The sequence below is a fragment of the Chelonoidis abingdonii genome, chromosome 9 (assembly GCF_003597395.2).
Source record: "Chelonoidis abingdonii isolate Lonesome George chromosome 9, CheloAbing_2.0, whole genome shotgun sequence".
In the NCBI taxonomy this organism is placed as follows: Eukaryota; Metazoa; Chordata; order Testudines; family Testudinidae; genus Chelonoidis; species Chelonoidis abingdonii.
In genome coordinates, this window is record NC_133777.1 from 14,814,934 (window position 1) to 14,833,146 (window position 18,213).

At 39.8% G+C, this 18,213-nt stretch overlaps 2 protein-coding genes across 5 annotated transcripts in view; one reads left to right on the forward strand and one right to left on the reverse strand.

Annotated features, from left to right (window-relative positions):
* The window catches only part of BAIAP2L1 (BAR/IMD domain containing adaptor protein 2 like 1), a 62,780-nt gene extending 55,030 nt beyond the window's left edge, over positions 1-7,750 (forward strand). The window contains exons 13-14 of one of the 3 annotated variants that reach the window (XM_032771022.2): positions 6,225-6,265; positions 7,312-7,750. In XM_032771022.2, the coding sequence (XP_032626913.1) occupies positions 6,225-6,265; positions 7,312-7,387 (117 nt within the window). In that variant the 3' untranslated portion in view covers positions 7,388-7,750. The remainder of the gene's footprint in view (positions 1-6,224; positions 6,266-7,311) is intronic. The other 2 variants (XM_032771024.2, XM_032771023.2) reach the window with 2 other exon arrangements.
* Positions 1-18,213, reverse strand: part of BRI3 (brain protein I3) — a 50,602-nt gene that overhangs the window by 10,724 nt on the left and 21,665 nt on the right. The window contains exon 3 of one of the 2 annotated variants that reach the window (XM_032771025.2): positions 11,238-11,630. The exons of the other annotated variant lie outside the window; for it this stretch is intronic. Coding sequence (XP_032626916.1) covers positions 11,498-11,630 — 133 coding nt within the window. The 3' untranslated portion in view covers positions 11,238-11,497. Of the gene's footprint in view, positions 1-11,237; positions 11,631-18,213 lie in introns of those variants that run through there. 2 annotated transcript variants of the gene reach the window in all.

Consider the following 18,213-nt stretch of genomic DNA (forward strand, 5'->3'; position numbering starts at 1 on the left):
AAAAGATTTACATGACACACATTAACCAGTTATAAATACAAGTTATGACGTATCTGAAAGTTGGGTTATTTCCAAATAATAAAATAAAGTGTGGGGGGAAAGAAGGGAGTATTTACATATGAAATAATGAAGTTTGACATGCCCAGAAGGGAAAAAAAAATCTGAATTCTCCTTGAGGAAAAAACATTATTTCTTTTAAGAATTAATTGTCATAACATCAAAATTTGGATTGGCTTTTTTTAAATAAAACACGTGACCTACAGTGTACGGCTGATTCCTTTAAAGAATCTGAAGATTTGCCAGAAGTTCAGCTAGCCAGGTCTCTTGGAAATGTCCTCTCTGACTGCATATAGTTTCCAATGCAGTGAGCTTCCCTTTGATCTTCTGTTTTCTTGCTTAGGAGTTCCACAATAATATTCATACATATACAAGAAGAATTACTTGTAGACACAAGCCAAAATATATATCACTTGCAGATGCAGAAACTCAAAGATTCCCTGCCAAATGAGAATGTTTGATAAATAATTCAATACCTCCCATGAAGAGTAAATGTCTGACTCTCGGAAGGGCTATGCTACGAGCTGGGGCGATTCCCCTGGTTGCGTATCCATATTTATGCTAGCTCTCATCGAGATAGCAGCGTAGTCATGGTAGCAGCAGCGGAGTCTTTGGTCTAAAATAGTGCTTTTTTGTAGGGATTTTTTTTAATTGCTGTTAAAGGGCTAACTGATTATTGCCAGTACATGGCGGCATTTGCTGCTGATTTTTTTTTCTGACATGGTTTGTGTTTTATATATCAAAGATGCCTAGAGCTTAGAATAAGCACCATTTTATGGTATTTATGGATTTATAAGGGGAAACATTTTTAAAAATGGTGCCTCATACAATACACATACTGAAACTGACCTTGACATTAAAATACTGGCCTATGATATGCAATTAATAAAAGGAGATTTTAAAACCTGTATATAGAATACTTTAAAATGTGATATATACCCACTTGTGTATGACTCTCCTACTTATGTATTTATTAATTTTAAAATGTTAATTTGTTATGTGAGTATAAAATAGGGGACAGATCCTGGTATATCCACCAGAACTACAACCTTAAACAGAAACCAGTAATTTAACACGTTATTATCTGTTTGCTTATATGTCACTTCTGACAAGGCATTTAAGTGTAATCTTAACGTTTACGTTTCAAAAATATTTTCAGACTTGGAAACAGAATGAGTTATTTAAAAAAAAAATCAAAGCATTATTTCTCCTTCCTCCTGGCTTACGTATTCCTTTAGGGATTAACGTTGCTTTTTTGGGGTGCAAGACCATTCAATGCAGGAGTGCTGGGGGTGCAGTAGCACCCCTTGGCTTGAAGTAGTTTCCATCGTATACAGGGTATAGTTTTCTTCAATGGCTTTCAGCACACCCTCTATAAATTGGTCCAATGCCACTGCTTCAATGGGTGTAATAACAATTTATACACTTGAGCATGGCCACAACTCCTAATATTGTACATGTAAATGTTCTTCCAGTAGCCACACTGCATTTGATGTTAAACTCTGTAGACAGTTGTGCTATTACTTTGTTTGCTTTTGGATTTATTATTAGATGGGGTAAATTTGGGGATTTATTATTAGCTGTTGTTGCCACTGGTGCAAGTAAAATCAATTTCTTGCTGGTACTGGAGGTGGGGGCAGGAGGCCACCAGCTAAGGGGGGCATGTGACTTCCCCATGTGACCCTCCATGCGACTCCTCACCGCCCCAGCCCAGGGCCCCCACGCTCTCCCCATCCCATCCTCATGATCCATCTCATGTTAACTTGTGGGGGTGGTTCTGTCCTCCTCCTGCTGCACCAGGGAAAGGAGCAGAACCCCCAGCCCTTCCACGGAGCTGTCTCCCCGTCTGTGTACTACAGACTTAACAGCAGCCCCACCAGAGGACAGTGCTGGGAGGGCGATGCTGGGGGCGAGCGGTTAATAAACTACAGTAGAACCTGAGAGTTATGAATTGATCAATCTACCACACACCTCATTTGGAACTGGAAATATGCAATCAGGAAGCACCAGAGACAAAAAAAAGCAAATATAGTACAGTATTGTGTTTAAAAAAAAATACTGGGAAAATTTTAAAAAAAGATTTGACAAAGTATCTAGGAACTTCCAAAATAATTATGTGAACGAAGCACCTACATTATGAAACATTTGCAGTTTTCATTTTTGGATGAAGAATAAATGAGCCTTAACAATTATATAATGTCAGAATTATTATATATTGGTTCACTGATTCTATTGTTGACTGGTGAGTCCTACTAGATCAACATGTCCTTTGACTATAATCACGTTTGCAATAGTTTAAAGATTTATTAGCACAGTGGAAGTTGCTAAGCAAGCAGTACAGTGAGTTCTTTGCCATGTGACAGGGAAAGAGGTGACTTTCTGTAGTTCTCTTAAATTATTGCATCAGTTAAATTGTCTCAGCAGCATTGTGCTGTGTAGTTTTTCATGTGGTTAATTTACCTCTTGTGACTTTTAGAGACCATTCATTTTAGGTGATTTTTAAAAATTAATAAACATAATGATAGTGGCCTCTGTGCTGTCATTGCATGGAAGAACCCAGAGGAAGAGCGAAATCACCTGTAAAATTCTGGTGTGTTCCCCTTGGGTAGTTAGAGCTGCATGTTCCCCTCAGAGGAAAAGATGGGTTTATAGCCTCTTAGAAAGGAGAGAGAGGCACTACGGGAAAGCTCTGTGGATATGAAATGTACATAGGGAAAAATGAGTTCCACAGCTCCTGAGGATGTGATCTTCATCACTTCTGTCTGGGGTGCCCCTAAGGCCTGACAGCAACATTTCTGCAATGCCCACTTGCTGCCCCCGACCTTTTCCACTCCAGAAGGGATAGAAGTTGTAGAGAGAAATCATTGCCACTTACATCAGAAGGGAAGCCAGCTGTGGTGAGTCATGCTCGCTCTATGCCCCTTGCCTACTCCAACTCCTTCCACTAAAAGAACCCACAAAACCCAGACCAAGTGGTGCTCATACTGAGGAGCTTGTGCATATTCAGGGAAAAGGGGAGCACAATGTAGAGTTACTTACTTACTGCCTGTCCCTCCCACTTCTGTGGCAATTTTTTTTAACCCCTTTCCCTGTGAAGACATGGAAACAGACTCCATCCATGTAACACCAGGCTGATCTAGAATGTTTTGCACTGTTCAATTAGTGTTCAAATGGAACAATATACAACTGAATGCAATTTATACGGAAGCACAATTAACTCACTGAAGTATTTTGACTTAAAGAGTGGATAGCTTAGTGGCTTAGGTATTGAGGCTTTGCTTCTGTGTTCTTGGTTTAAAGCTGAGGCAATGAAAGTTACTTTCACTTCATGAAAATTCTCACTCTCACTCACACAGACCTTGGGAGACAGGCCAGTCCTGACTTACAGACAGCCCCCCAACCTGAACCAAATACTCACCAGCAACTACACACCACACCACAGAAACACTAACCCAGGAACCAATCCCTGTAACAAACCCCATTGCCTGCTCTGTCCCCGTATCTACGCTAGCGACACCATCAGAGGACCCAATCACATGAGCCACACCATCAGGGGCTCATTTACCCGCACATCTACTAATGTGATATATGCCATCATGTGCCAGCAATGCCCCTCTGCCATGTACATTGGCCAAACTGGTCAGTCGCTACATAAAAGAATAAATGGACACAAATTAGACATCAGGAATGGTAACATACAAAAGCCAGTAGGAAAACACTTCAATCTCCCTGGACATTCTATAACAGATTTAAAAGTAGCCATACTTCAACAAAAAAACTTCAAAAACAGACTTCAAAGAGAAACTGCAGAGCTACAATTCATTTGCAGATTTAACACCATTAATTTGGATTTGACTAGAGACTGGGAGTGGCTGGCTCACTACAAAAGCAATTTTCCCTCTCTTGGTATTGACACCTCCTCATCAAGTATTGGGAGTGGACCACATCCACCCTGATTGAATTGGCCCTGTCAGCACTGGTTCTCCACTTGTGAGGTAACTCCTTTCTTTTCATGTGTCAGTATCTTTATGCCTGCATCTGTAAGTTTCACTCCATGCATCTGAAGAAGTGGGTTTTTACCAACAAAAGCTTATGCCCAAATAAAACTGTTAGTCTTTAAGGTGCCACCGGACTCCTCGTTGTTTTTGTGGATACAGACTAACATGGCCACCCCTCTGATATTTCATTTCATGGGGCAGAAAAATTCCTTACAGAACAATTACATTTAAAAGGATTAGTATAGCAGCCCAGGTTTTAAAAATACTTCATTTTGATGGGAGGGGAGGCAAGTTTAATAACAAGCAACCCATGATTCAAGCTATGATACACCAAGGTATTTAAACACTTCAAGGGTGTGAGCAATCTCATTGACTTCAACGGGACTGCTCATGCACATAAAGCTAGTCACATGCTTAAGTACCTTGCTGAATTGGGGCCTAAATGAGTATGGATCCCTAAATACCTTTTCAACTACACTGGTGAAATTAGAAGCCATACATCTAGATTTAACTATGTTTAATGTACATAAAAACAAAGGTTTTATGGACCCTTGTTTACCAATCCAGTTTTCTTTCTAACAGTTGTATAGTTAAAAAATTAAACTACTAGAATACCTATGCAAAGGAAATGCTTAGTGTAAACCAAATGAGGACTCATTTACTGGTTGACAATCATGTATTCCTATAATTTTATCCAAGTGAGTGTGTTCAAATATAAAACTGTAATTTTTCATTTTAGTAACTGCAATTTTTCATCATCTTTGAACTGCTGTTTCATTCTTTGCTTGACAACTGTTAGAAGTAACATGATTGTTTATTTTGCAGTGTACATTTATTAAACTGATTTATGGATTGACTTATACAGTTGATTTAGTATAATTTTTCTCTCTAGTAGGCAGTATAAAGAGAAACTAGTTTAATGGCCTCAAGAAAATATTTCAGATATGTGTCTGAAATGTCACTGCTGTGATAGTTACACTTCCTTATCTCAGCTGCAAAACTGACTATTATCATAATATTATGGCAGTGCAACACTGCCATCTTTTGGGTAGTTATCTGAACTTCACAACTGAACATGTAATTCAGGAGGAAAAGTAATGTACAATACCAGATATTAATTTTAACCAGACAGTAATATTTTTGGCTCATATTTAAATATGTGACTGTTAATCGTAATAAAATGGTAAAGATATGGCTATTCACATCCTTTCCCTTTTATTGTATCACACTACTACAGATAGTGGAGAAAGCACAGATGCATGTAAAAATGATTTTTTTTTCAGTGCAAGAGAGTAATAGAAGGGTCTGATTCTGAACTCAATCCATTGCAACTCTGCAGTAGCTATACTGAAGTAAATGCAGCTAGACTAGAGTGCAACCAGTATAAAACAGATCAGAATTGGTGCCCTAGTGTTTTTAATTTCAAACCTGCAATTAAATTGGGTGATGTCTTTAGCAGATATATTGATTACATACATCCTGTTTATAGAAATAACATCTAAAATATGTCTTTGCATTCTTACAACTGAGCTGGTCCAGACCAGCCATTCGTGCATTGGTGTCTTATTGTAATCACTAGCATTTTACAAGTTGTGTGTTATGTTAATAACTGCTGCAAGTAATGAGGCTCATAAATTTAGAGGAATGAATTGTAATATGCTACGATAGATAGATACAGCATCTTGGGATTCTTAGCCTGTCAGATCAGTAGATTTCTCCCAGCCTATTGTAGAATTTTGTTTTACTTATTTGGTCAATGTTTTTGTTCCAATGTGTTTTTATAACTCCTAATTTGATCTATATGCTCAACTAGCAATTACATGCAGGTAACCCATGCAGACCTTACATTTGAAAACAACAGAAGGGTGATATTTTACAGCAAAAATCTCTGTGGGTCTCCACATGTATTTGATTTTTTTTATTTAATTTTCTACGTTTGATATTCAAGCATTGGTCTTACTGTTTTTTCTTCTCCGTATCCCTCTGCATTTGAACTGCTATTGTCCCTTCCTATTGGCTGAGTATTTCATTGTGCAGCCAAATAATGTGGAATAGTGAATGTTGGGAATACTTAATTTGTTTAAATATATTCTTGACTGCAAGCAAGTAGCTTATCTTTCTAAACAATTTTCAGAATTGATGTGGTAACAGCCTCTCTTTCCTTTGCAGAAACCTGTTATAAATGGCATTATAAAACCACCTTTCCTAAGGTATGTTTTGTTCAGCATATGTTAAAATAACAGGTTAATGCAGTAGTAGTTAGTCGTTATTTTAAAAGGAAAATAGGTGTCCATTTTGCAGTTTCCCCTACTGGGCAGCAGTAAAAAAGCCTGGCACACATTACAAACCAGGCTTTCACTTAGGAGCAGGCTGATGATCCCCTATGAAGACTCTTAAGGGCATGTCTACACTTCAGTTAAAAACACTGTGGGGTCCAGGGTCCTATAGCCCAGGCTCCAGCACAAGTCTGAACATCTGCACTGCCAGCCACAGGTTTTTAACTGTAGCGTAGACATACCCTGAGAATCTTTGCAGTGTAGTCATATACCCCCGCCAAGCACAGTGGGTTGGTCCTTCTGTGGCAAAATAAGGGACATTAGCCCCAATGAAGCCAATGGGATTTTTCCCATTACATGAAAGGCAGCAGAGTCAGGCTCTTAGTTTGGGGTCAAACAGAGGAAACATAAAGGATTGGAAAGAAAAAGCAACGAGAACATCCTTAAAACTGGTTGAAGCAGGAGTGAAGTCCTAGATATGGAAAGTGAAAGCTCCTTGGGCTACACGGATGAAAAAGAGTTTGCTCTCAAGAGCCCTCAAACGGAACTCATAAAAATATTAACTTAACCAGAATGAAAAATAATTGCAAAGTGTCTTGTGGTTGAAACACTCGTTTTATTCTTCACATCGAGTCAGTGCAGAGAAGGAAATGTAAATTTTAGTTTTAAATTGTTGCACAATTCAGTTTTACTGCAGCATTTAATTCCTTGTAGATAGAAATTTGTGTACTAAAAATTCAACCTGGGGGAAAAATATCCAAATAACTCCCTGAAAAAAGTGCATGCAGACAATGGCCTCCATTCAACCAAGTACTCATGCATATACTTAAATCCATCTGTATTCAGTAAAGCACATAAATACGTAAGTACATACTTGTGCTTTATTGAATGGTAGCTTATGAGAGTTACTTTTTAGTCATGCTACTCATATACCTTGTCTTGCCCTCACACCCATAGTAATTTTATATTTCTTTTCACAGCGGAGAAAATCCTTTTACCACTGTGAAACTCCGGCCAACGGTAACAAATGACAGATCAGCACCAATAATTCGATGAATATAATATTCATGAAAATATTTTTACTCCCTATAAACACTATGTTCAGCAATATGATTTACAAAGGCTGTTTATTTAACTGTAATTAGTGTACAGTAGGAGAATATTGGAGAGGATTTCTGATTTTAACAATCTGCTTTCTAAATGAATTGCTCTGGGTGAAAATATTTGAGAATTTTGGCTTGATTTTACACTATGCGCCTTTAGGAAGAACGACAGTTGTGAAAGTATGGGAGAAATCTGAATACTGTAGTTACTGGCATACTTAATATTTTATCAAAATGCTCACTATCTATTGTATAGAAAATACTATGGATAAGTTTGTGTTTAAGTCTGCATATATCATTTAGTAGATTTATGAAAAATGCAGTTTTTTTAATATAAGGAACAATGCAACTGTTGCCTTAATACTAAGGGTAGAAGTTTGACTGTATAAAATTATTATGTATTGCATTGTTTTAAGATAGATGCCTTGGGTTATAAATAAATATTTATCCCCTAAAAGCTTAGAAAAATGTAGTATGCTTTGCTTGATGTTAAAACGGAAATTCGATCTGAAGTGTCAGCATAAAGCTACTAAAATTATATGAAGTCTGACTTTTAGTTCAGTAATGTTCTACTCTGAAAAAGAGTATTATTGTTCTAATGAAATAACTATTTAAAGTGAGGGAAACACCCATTTGCAATACAGTACTATCCTTAAAAGGACCATGTCTTCTCAAATTTGTCAAACTTGTTTTATTAAAAAAAAAAATATTGCCACAATTTTTCTTCAAATTCCAGTGCAAACTGTTGTCTTTAAACAAACAGTCCCCCCATATCAATTTTCTGTATCCAAACACTGCAGCACTCAGACTGACAAATTACTTTGATTGCATCTCTCTAATTATGGACAAAGAGTAAATTGGATTTTTAAAATTTTATTTGTAATAATCCTAAGTGATGGTAGTAATATAAGTAAACATTGTGTTGCCTACAGCTATGTAGACAGTGCCCCTTTAAGTCACAGAAGTTCAAAATGGAAGAAATTTAATTATCTCGTCCATCCCACTGCCACTGCTGGATTGTTCTGAACATTCTATTTAAAGGGGTATCATATGGTTACATTTAACAACAATGTTACAGCCTTGGTGGTCTGACCACAGGAAACTGAGTTCTAATCATGATGGTGGTGATACTTTGAGCCCCTAAATCCTCACCTGTGCCCATCACCCTATTGCCCCAGAGTCTAATCACCTAAACGAGGCAGAGTTGAGCCTTCTCATTTCCAGGAAGTAATGACCAAGGAAAAACCCTGGTGCTGAAAGATCTGTAGCCACCTACCTAATGGTCTATTTCACTCTAACTCTGTTGACCAGTGATCCACCACAGTTCTAAGTAGCACCGACTTATCTGGGCAATGGCACCTTGACATGTAAGACACAGATCTGACTACTTTTGGTCATTAAAATCCCATTGTATGTTTTGCAAGAGTAGGGAAATCTGCACCAGGCTACTGGTCCAATTCTAACTTGAGTATTACGTTTTGTTTTCCTACATTCTTCTTGCGGATACCATGTTTTGTCACTCCTTTTGAGAAATTGATATGTATTATTTCTGTATACTGTAAATAGCTAAAATTTCAGAGTTAAAGTAATTCTTGTATCTGGTTTGTAAAGTGCTTTGCAATCCTTCAGCATTAAAAGCGCTATACAAATATAAGATTGTGGATTTGTACTCATGGATTGTCACTCTACTTTGAAAAGGTCAAGTACAGTGATCTGGAAAGGGATTTGAATAAAAAGCTGTCTAATTATGAAACAATTAGGTAATTATTTGAAAAGTCTGAGGGAAACTGGGAGAACAGTAAAACAAAGAACAAACTGCCATACTGAACTGGATCTGTGGTCAGTCTCTTTAGGTTAGTTACCTTGTCTGATAGTGGCAAATATTTCAGCAGATGTAAAGCTGCTGTGCTGCACCAAATTCTGGAATATTAGACCAGAGTCTGACTTCCTAACCATATGGTAATCCACTTATGTCATAGCACTTGAAAAACCATTAGCCCACATGAATGTTTTAAAGCTTTGTTAATAAGCAGCCTTAGCCTTTTATCTCTAACACTCATTTGTGACCTAGAAGGTTGCAGAATCAAACTCTTGCCGAATACTGAAAATGTATTTTTGTACAAAGATGGCCCTGCATCATCTCTGGTGGCTGTCTGTGAGTAGTTATAGCTTTGGTAATTTTTCAAAAAGAAGGCACTGACCAATGCTCCCACTCAGCCTTTGCCAATACTCTCAGAGGCAATCTCTGATAGCATTAACACTCTTTGAGCTTGCATAATCACTGCCACCAGAATCTAGTTAATTGTGAAACACTTTGGAATCTGTGGAGTACAGAGCACTTTATAAAAAGTATAGTTTTGTAAATATTGAACATGTCTATTCCCTGTGTCAGTTTCTCAGAAACGGCGAACAGTTTAATAGAAGTAAGCTTCATTGATCTGTTTTAATACTCAGTTGGTGGTCTTAAAAAAGTTATGGATGCAACAGTACCTTTCATAGGTCTGAACATTGACAGTGTGTTATAAGCAAGAGAATGCACCTGCAGGGATTACTGATTTCAGGCACCAAATAAAATACAGTTCTGATTAGCCACTACACTTTTTAAAATAGCTTACATTTTTATCAAGTGCACACAGTAGGGGCAGCTTTAGTTGCTCTATCATATAGTCATGGTTGATGAAGTACACTCAGACATTAGCGCCTCTCCCTTGGAAAATACATCACTGTAGAAGACTCCTATTAAAGTTTGGTCCATTAACTCCTTTCCCACTAATGCAAGATTTTTCTGTAGTTACTTTTAAGTGTATTGTAAAGGCTCATGTTCAGTATCTGACAGGAACAAACAGGAAAGGATTAAGGGCTGTCTGCTTGTCACATGATTTAGCAGAGGTTTAAAGCAAAGGGCAAATCCTCCTTTTTCCATGGCAGAGAGGTGCAAGAGGAAAGCCTCAGAGGCCCTGCAGCCTGGTTTAGTCAGAGAAATAGCTTTGTTGTACATTACTTCGAGTTTTGTGTTCAGATAAATTTGAACCCTGAGACAAGGGCCTAGAAGATTTTGGTGTAAGCCCTAGTTCTTTGCTGGGCTGTGAGAGAGCCCCCAGCTTAGTGTCCAGAGTAGTTGTGTCCTCTACCTGCACCTCAGTATTTGTGAATATCCATTCTGTTACTCATGATTAGCAGACTTTGTGTCATCCTTCAGTTGCTATTTTGTGGTCTCATCTTTTTTTTTTTTTTTACACTTCTTGTAAAGTATTCTAAGAGACTTCAGGTCTTTGAAGTAAAAAAGTTCAGCAGCATATTTTTATGGTGTCTTGAACTTCCCAGAATTTTCCAACTTGTGCTACACATCTTACCTTCCTGAAATAAGTTTCTAATACTGCTGTATCCTGTGGTCAGAGCTAGTCCAAACAAAATTTCAAAAACATGGATTTGAGACTTCAAGAAGTTTGGACCAGCTCCATAGTCGGTCAAAAAATGCACAAAGTTGACATGAGGATTAGTCTTTCCCTCAACTTTTATTTTTTTCAAAATTTGAAAAAAAAAAAAAAAAGTTGACCAGCGCTGGTCCTCAGTCCCAATCATCTCCATAACAATAGATCACTTCTGTGGTTAGAATCGCTACTTTCTAGATTTCTTACTTTAAACCTCTGGAATTTCACAATGCTGCAACTAGCATGATTGTATGCACACACAGTTTATGGTTTAACTTTTTTTAAACAAAGAGGTACATGGTGAAAGCGTGCATACACAGAACCAGCTGACATGACAGAATACCGAGATACAAGATTCAGCCTTGCCACAAATTGTGAAGATTGCAAAAAGAGAAGCAGTTTTATTTAAGTTTAAAGATGCCATTAGACATGGAAACAAGGTGAGTTTTCATATTTTGCAATGCACACGCTAATAAAACTGATTAAGTTTATCACATGCAAGACTATAATTTCATCACACTTTACAAAACAGGTCTGAAGCATAATCAAATAAAATGATTGTACATGACATTTACATTAGAAACAAGTACTACAATAGATGTGGCCTCTCTAAGCCTGTTCAGGCTGATCCCTTAACCAAAAGTTGCCCCACAGTTAGGACATCTTCGTTGCCTCAGAGCAAGACAAAACAGAATTCCAATTGGAAAGAATACGATGGCACACAAGACACCAAGACAGGTGAAGGTGTCCTCCAATACACCAACTCTGTAGGAGGAAAGAAAAAGAGTTAAGTCACAAAATGCCTGCTGACACTGTAGGCAAGGCTGGCAGCTCTTCCTGTTAAAGTTTTCCCACAGTTCATAGTAAGTGTTTTCAGTTGCTTATAAATTTGCCAAATTAACTCTGGTTGAAAGTTTACATGCCAGATATTTGCCTGAGGTTGAATTGTTCTGGGAAATTTCAGCCAAAATGGTTCAGCTGTTCCTGAGAACAAGACTAAGGAAAAATAAAGTTGTCCCATGTTAAATTCTGGAGGACCTTTTCTTTGAGAAGCTATAGCATTCTCATGTTCTGGAGCAGAACCTGACATTTAGCACTGGCTTGCCTTCATGCTAAGAATGTGCCTATTGCCAGCCTCTTGAAAATCAACCCTTGGGGGGAGCGGGGAGAGAGACTGCAGTGTGCACATGCTTAGTAGAAACTTGCTAGACCTTTGCAGCTACAGTCCCCAAATACTCTGTCCACACTGGACATGCTCCAGTCTAGGCCTAAGCAGCTGTTTCCTTGTCCTTCCAGGACCTGCAATTGCCACACCGGGGTGGGAGGACTCAGAAGATTGGAACAAGGAACCGGGGAAGACTATAACTGAAGACTGATAGGGCTTGGAGCCAAGGAGGGAAAATGGCAGACTGGGAACTGAAGGAGAAGAGTGTGAAATTAAGAGCCAAGAAGGAAAATGGGGTGGACTGGGAAATGAATACAGATTAAGGAGCATGGATGCAGGTGGAGAACTGGACTGGCTGGGCAAAGACACTGGGACAGAGAGCCAGGGGCAGGGAAAAGATGGGACAGGTCAAAAGGGGTCTAGTTTGGGGGAAAATGGACAGAAGAGTCTATACCTACAACACACTCTGTATGGAAGCCAAGATTCCCAACTCTTACCATTCCTCTGCTGTTAGCAAATCTCTGTAAAAGCATCTTATCCCCCTCCAGGGCTGTTCCACAAAAAGACATGACAACCTACTACTGTTATCAGTTACTCCATTTGCTCGATTGGCAGAGGTCTGTGAGTGGATCTAAAGCTTCCAACCCCGATGATGGATGAATCGTGTGTCAATATGGTGCAATACAATGGAATTCGTTTTTTTCCAGTTTGCTTCAGAGCTAGGGAGCTGAATGTAGTTGTGTATACAAAACTACAAAGTGGCGGGGGAGGGGGGGAACAAACCTCAAGTACTTAAAAGTTAAGAAATGTCAGCATTAGGGTTTGTGTAACTGTTATTTGGGCTTCCTATCAGTATGCACTGAAATAGTGTGATGTAATTAGACTTTTTTCCACAGGACCCCAGCCTCCTTCAGTGCACAAGACATCTGCTCTGGGGATGTCTCTGTTGTGTAAAGGAGATGGTTGTCCAAAAAGACTCCCTGCCTCATTTACTGAGGAAGTTGGAAGGTATGTAGTGAAGGAGGCAGGTGATCACAGAAGAGAAGAGTGTATTCTGATGGTTAGAATCCAGGTCAGCATGCAACTCTCTCTCTACCACAGCATTCCTGTGTGATGCTGACAAGACAGTTAAACCAAACTTCAGTGCTGGACTTGAGAGGCTATGGTCTGAATTGTTGAAGTGCTGAGCACTTACAGCTGCAGCTGGAAGTTAAGGAGAGCTGTGCCTGGGTCTATAAAGTCCTTTATAACAGTGGTTCTCAACCAGGGGTCCAAGGCCCCCCAAGGGGCCACAAGCAGGTTTCAGGGGGTCTGCCAAGCAGGACCAGTATTAGGGCTTGGGTCATGAAACCAGAGCCCTGCCATCTAGTGCTGAAGCCAAAGCTTGATCAACTTAGCTTTACAGGGGCCCCTGGGAAATGGCCCTGCTTGCTACCCCCTAATGCTGACCCTGGCTTTTATATGCAGAAGAACAGTTGTGGCACAAGTGGGCCACGGAGTTTTTAATAGTAGGGGAAAGGAGGGAGCTCAGAAAAAGGTTGAGAAATCCTGGCTCTATAATGTTAAGTACACTGGGAAAACAAAAATAAAAAAATCAAGTCCTAGGTGTCTCACACAAAATTACTGGAAATGTTTGACCTTAGGAAACTGAGGCACAGAAAGATTATCTATAAAATGGGGATTAAAACCCCCTCATCTAACAGACATTTGTGAAAAAAGTTCATGAAGTACTCAGGTAACAGTGGTGAGCACCATGGAAAGAAATCCATGAGGAAATAAATAATTCTGTCTTCTGAAGAAGTTTGAATCGAGTGCAATAAACAAGGCATGGGCCCATCCACTGAATAAGGGGAAAAAATATTGACTAGCTGCTCATTATGTCAACAATGTCCATCCTGTGCACTGAACAGGGGCCGCTCTAGACATTTCACCGCCCCAAGCACGGTGGCATGCTGCAGGAGGCTCTCTACCGGTCGCCAGTCCCGCGGTTCCGGTGGACCTCCCGCAGGCATGCCTGCGGAGGGTCCACTGGTCCCGCGGCTCCACCAAGGAACAAGACTCCACCAAAGCCGCGCAGGACCAGCGGACCCTCTGCAGGCACGCCTGCGGGAGGTCCACCGGAGCTGCCTGCCGCCCTTCCGGCAAGTGCCCCCCGCAGCATGCTGCCTCAAGCATGCACTTGGCATGCTGGGGTCTGGAGCCGCCCCTGGCACTGAATGAAGCGGGGTCCTGTGGAAAAAAACAGTATGTCATCTATTTAACAAAATCAATCATAATGCAGGAGCACAAAGAGACCAGGTTAAGTTTCCACATGCAGTCTCAGTTCTGGCATTTCCTAATTTAGGAGGGCTTGACTTTGCAACCTTAATACTCTTTGAATGTAGTTTGTGTGTAATTAAATATTCATATTGCAGTAGAGCCCATAGACTAACCATAGACTCCAAGGCCAGAAGGGACCAGTGATCTTCTAGTCTGATCTGTATCTAACAGGCCTTAGAACTCCCCCAAAATAAATTCCTTTCAAAAACTAGAGCATCTCTCCAACATCCAACCTGATCAGGGCCCTACAGTGCTAGGAAGTATATAAAAGGGCATGATTCCTCCTCTAGAGAGCTTAGAGGAGATAACAGCATGGAAGCAATCAAATCCATACATTTGTATTTTGTTACAGTCCAGTATTGTCATCTATCCCTCAACCTAACCATCAAAAAATTCACATAGGTATTGCAGCAGGCAAATGATTTCCAGGATAGGGTGTACTTATTACGTGGTTTTCCATTCACGCAACAGTACCTCAGAAGCAAGACTAGAATTTACCCATGTGTTGGTCAGGAACGTACTACTCTGGGGGCCTCATTCTGGCAGGCCCTGTGTGTATATAGAGTTCTGCCCAGAGAGCTTAGAATACACAAACAAGGGGTGTGAGAAGGGAGATATCCCCATTTTACAGATCGGGAACTAAGGCAGCGATTAAGAGGGAGATTTTTCAGGCACAAAATGGTAGTTATGTTCTTAACTGCCATTTGCATCTTTGAAAAATCTCCCCTTAAGTAACTTGCTCCAGGTCAAACAGTAAGTTCATGACAGAGCCATAGAATTGAGCCTCCATCTACCCAGTCCCAGTCCAATATCTTAGCCACACTCCAATGAGTAGTAGTGCAATTGACCCACGATGGCTAATTCAAGGTAAGTGACATTAGCAGGGTGGGGCGGGATGGGATGGAGTGGAAGTGTGGGTGGGAAGCTTGCCTGCATGCCAGACTATTAACCAAACTGCGCTGGTTTAAAGATATGGATTAGACATTGCCATAAACACAGCCAGAGAAAGCGTAACAGTTATACTAGAGAAGAGTTCAAACTGTTGCTCAGGTACAATCACAAATGCAGGGAAACTAAAATGAGAAACAAAAGTGTAGGCCCCGGTCCTGCAAAGACTTACTTACACATGAGTAGTGGGGTCTAAAGTTATGCACATGCTCAAATCTCTGTATAATCAGGGGTATTATTAAAAAGCAACATGTGACAATGCACATTTCATTTAGAGCAGATACTATCAAAATCCTGCTGTAACATGTCGATTAAGCAGTTTGTGCCAGGTGTTTATTTGTTCAGTGCACAGTTTCATTAGAGTTTGGCTTTAAACTGTTACTTTAATAGCTAACAAGGCACCAGTGTCCACTACCCTATGTAATCAGCTACAAGAGACAACATCCAAGATGATAATTTATGCAAAATTATCAGGCCAGTGTGAGCAGTCCAGCTGTCATCCCTAAAAAGGTCTTCCCAAACAAAATGAAATTGCACAGTATCAGAAAGCTTAGTCAGATGCTCTTTCCCTCTTTGTTTTAGGGAGGTTTAAGGTTTTTGGTAACATATGTAAATAAAGCATTAAACACATCACAGCTTAGCATATTACGCAACATAGTGAAGTGATTTAAAATGATTTTTTTTTTAAATCAAAGTTTTAAATTTTAAATCAAGTTGAGGCTTTGTAAAGTTAATTTGAAAGTGTGTTATGGCAACCTGAATTTATTATGTTTTTTTTAAAATGCCAGTACCACTAGTAGGACCTTATTTTAATTTATACATAAAACAAAACAAAGTGTAGCAAGTTAAGAGTTCTGACACTCTAAACACTTATTGTACACATTCTTAACTTAACTTTACTACCAACCCACTGAGGCCTCAAGCAGATATTTAACTTTACTCAGAGGAATAGTTCCATTGACTTCAAATTGGACTATTTGCCTGCTTAGTTAAACATATGTATATTTATAGCATCAGGTACAAATTGTACTTTTGTTAAAAAACATTTAGTGGCATAAAAATCTGTCACTTCAAAAGCAAGTTGCTTCAGTATTAATGAAAAGTTGAACCATTCAAAATTAGTTGAACTTTTTTCCCCAAATCCACAGGATAAAATATGCAAAAATACTAGCATAATATTGGGCTCCTGAACCCCTGTTTAGGTACTGAAAGGTGAGATTATCAAGGAGGCTTAAGTGATTTGCTTTAACTTTCATGACTGTCACTGTGCAGATGTGCCCGTAGGAAATGTCTACACTGCAATTAAAAACCCACAGCTGGCCTATGTCAGCTGACTTGGGCTCAGGACTATTTAACTGCAGTGTAGCTGTTCAGGCTTGGACTGCAGCCTGAAGTCTGGGACCCTCCCACCTCACAGGAAACTAAAGAAATGAGTATTCAACATCCAATTTAGCAATGTGCAATTCTAATTTAAAATGGTTTTTCAAATTTTAGATCAAAGATATTTTTAACTGATCCTGCCACAGGACACATGCACTTTGTTGCAATTTTTATTGATTTTTTTTCCTACCTTGCCACTTTTTAAATCCTACAGTCCTTGCAATTTAGTCCTAGTGAAAATATTCTTAGTAAATTGCACACAACCACATGAGGTTTCAGTATTTAGTTCTTAAGTAGTCAGCTGATTGACAAGGAAGTTTTTCAAGATTTGTTTTGGTGTTTGCACAAAAACACACAGCACAAATCTAGATTTGCCATTTAAGACATGTGATCTTCCAGCCTGGTGAAAAGTCAAATGACAAGAGGATATCACAGTTAAAAGCAGTACTGAAGTCATTTTTCTTAAGGTAACAGCTGTATTGTACATAATTCCTTTAGGGGAAGATTTCCCAATGGCACAAAGAGGGATTAGTGTCCAAACTTCCTTCCAATACATTTACACTCTTCCAAACTGCAGCAAAATTCCAAAGGGGAACAATAGGGATTGGGTTGTTACTGGGTATTCTTAGTCTTCCTTTGGCCCATCCTAGCACACCTCAAGCCTAAAAGTCAGCTACACCATCCCAGCATATTCCTCCAGCTTCAGATGCAAAAAGGAGAGAGAGAGAGAATCAATTCAGAATCTTCAGACAAAGGTTAAGCATTAATCCACCATGTTGTACAGCCACCTAATGGCTCTTCCAGCCATAATTTAAAGTATTCTATTGAACCTAGAACTTAAACTATCATCCTAGAAAACTGAACGCTTGTTTAGTTAATTAATAATACAGGCTCAAGCCTTCATACCCACTACACAAACCATGGGGTCAGTCCAAGTAGTCTCCAGCCCAGGGGCTGGCAACTTACAGCCCACGTGTGGCCCGTCAGATGTTTTATCCTGGCCCTCGGGCTCCTGGCAGGGCGCAGGTTCTGGGGTTTGCCCCACTGTGGTGCTCAGCATGTAGCATGGCTTCATGCAGCTCCTGGAAGCAGCAGCATATCCCCCCTCTCGTACCTTCAACTCGCCATTTCTGGCCCCAACCCAGAGCCTGCACCACCAGCCACAGCCCTCAGCTCCTCCCACCCCCCCAATTTCATGAGCATTCATGGCCTGCCATACAATTTCTATACCTAGATGTGGCACTCGGGCAAAAGCCATTTGCCTACTCCTGCTCCACCTGCAATTCATCTTCATACTGGTCCTAGACTGCTGGGAGTGGGAGAAGGGCAAGTATCTGTCCCCTCTCCCAGACCGACAACCAACTCTTACTACAGAAATTAGAGTTCATTACTCTGATTTGGAAACTAGACCAACCAGGATCCCCATTCCCAAAAGCTCAGAGGCCAAGTGAGCTGGCAAGATGCTATGGAAAGTATCACATCACACTAGACAGTCTAAACACTACAATCACTAAAGCTTTGCAATCCAGTGGCCTG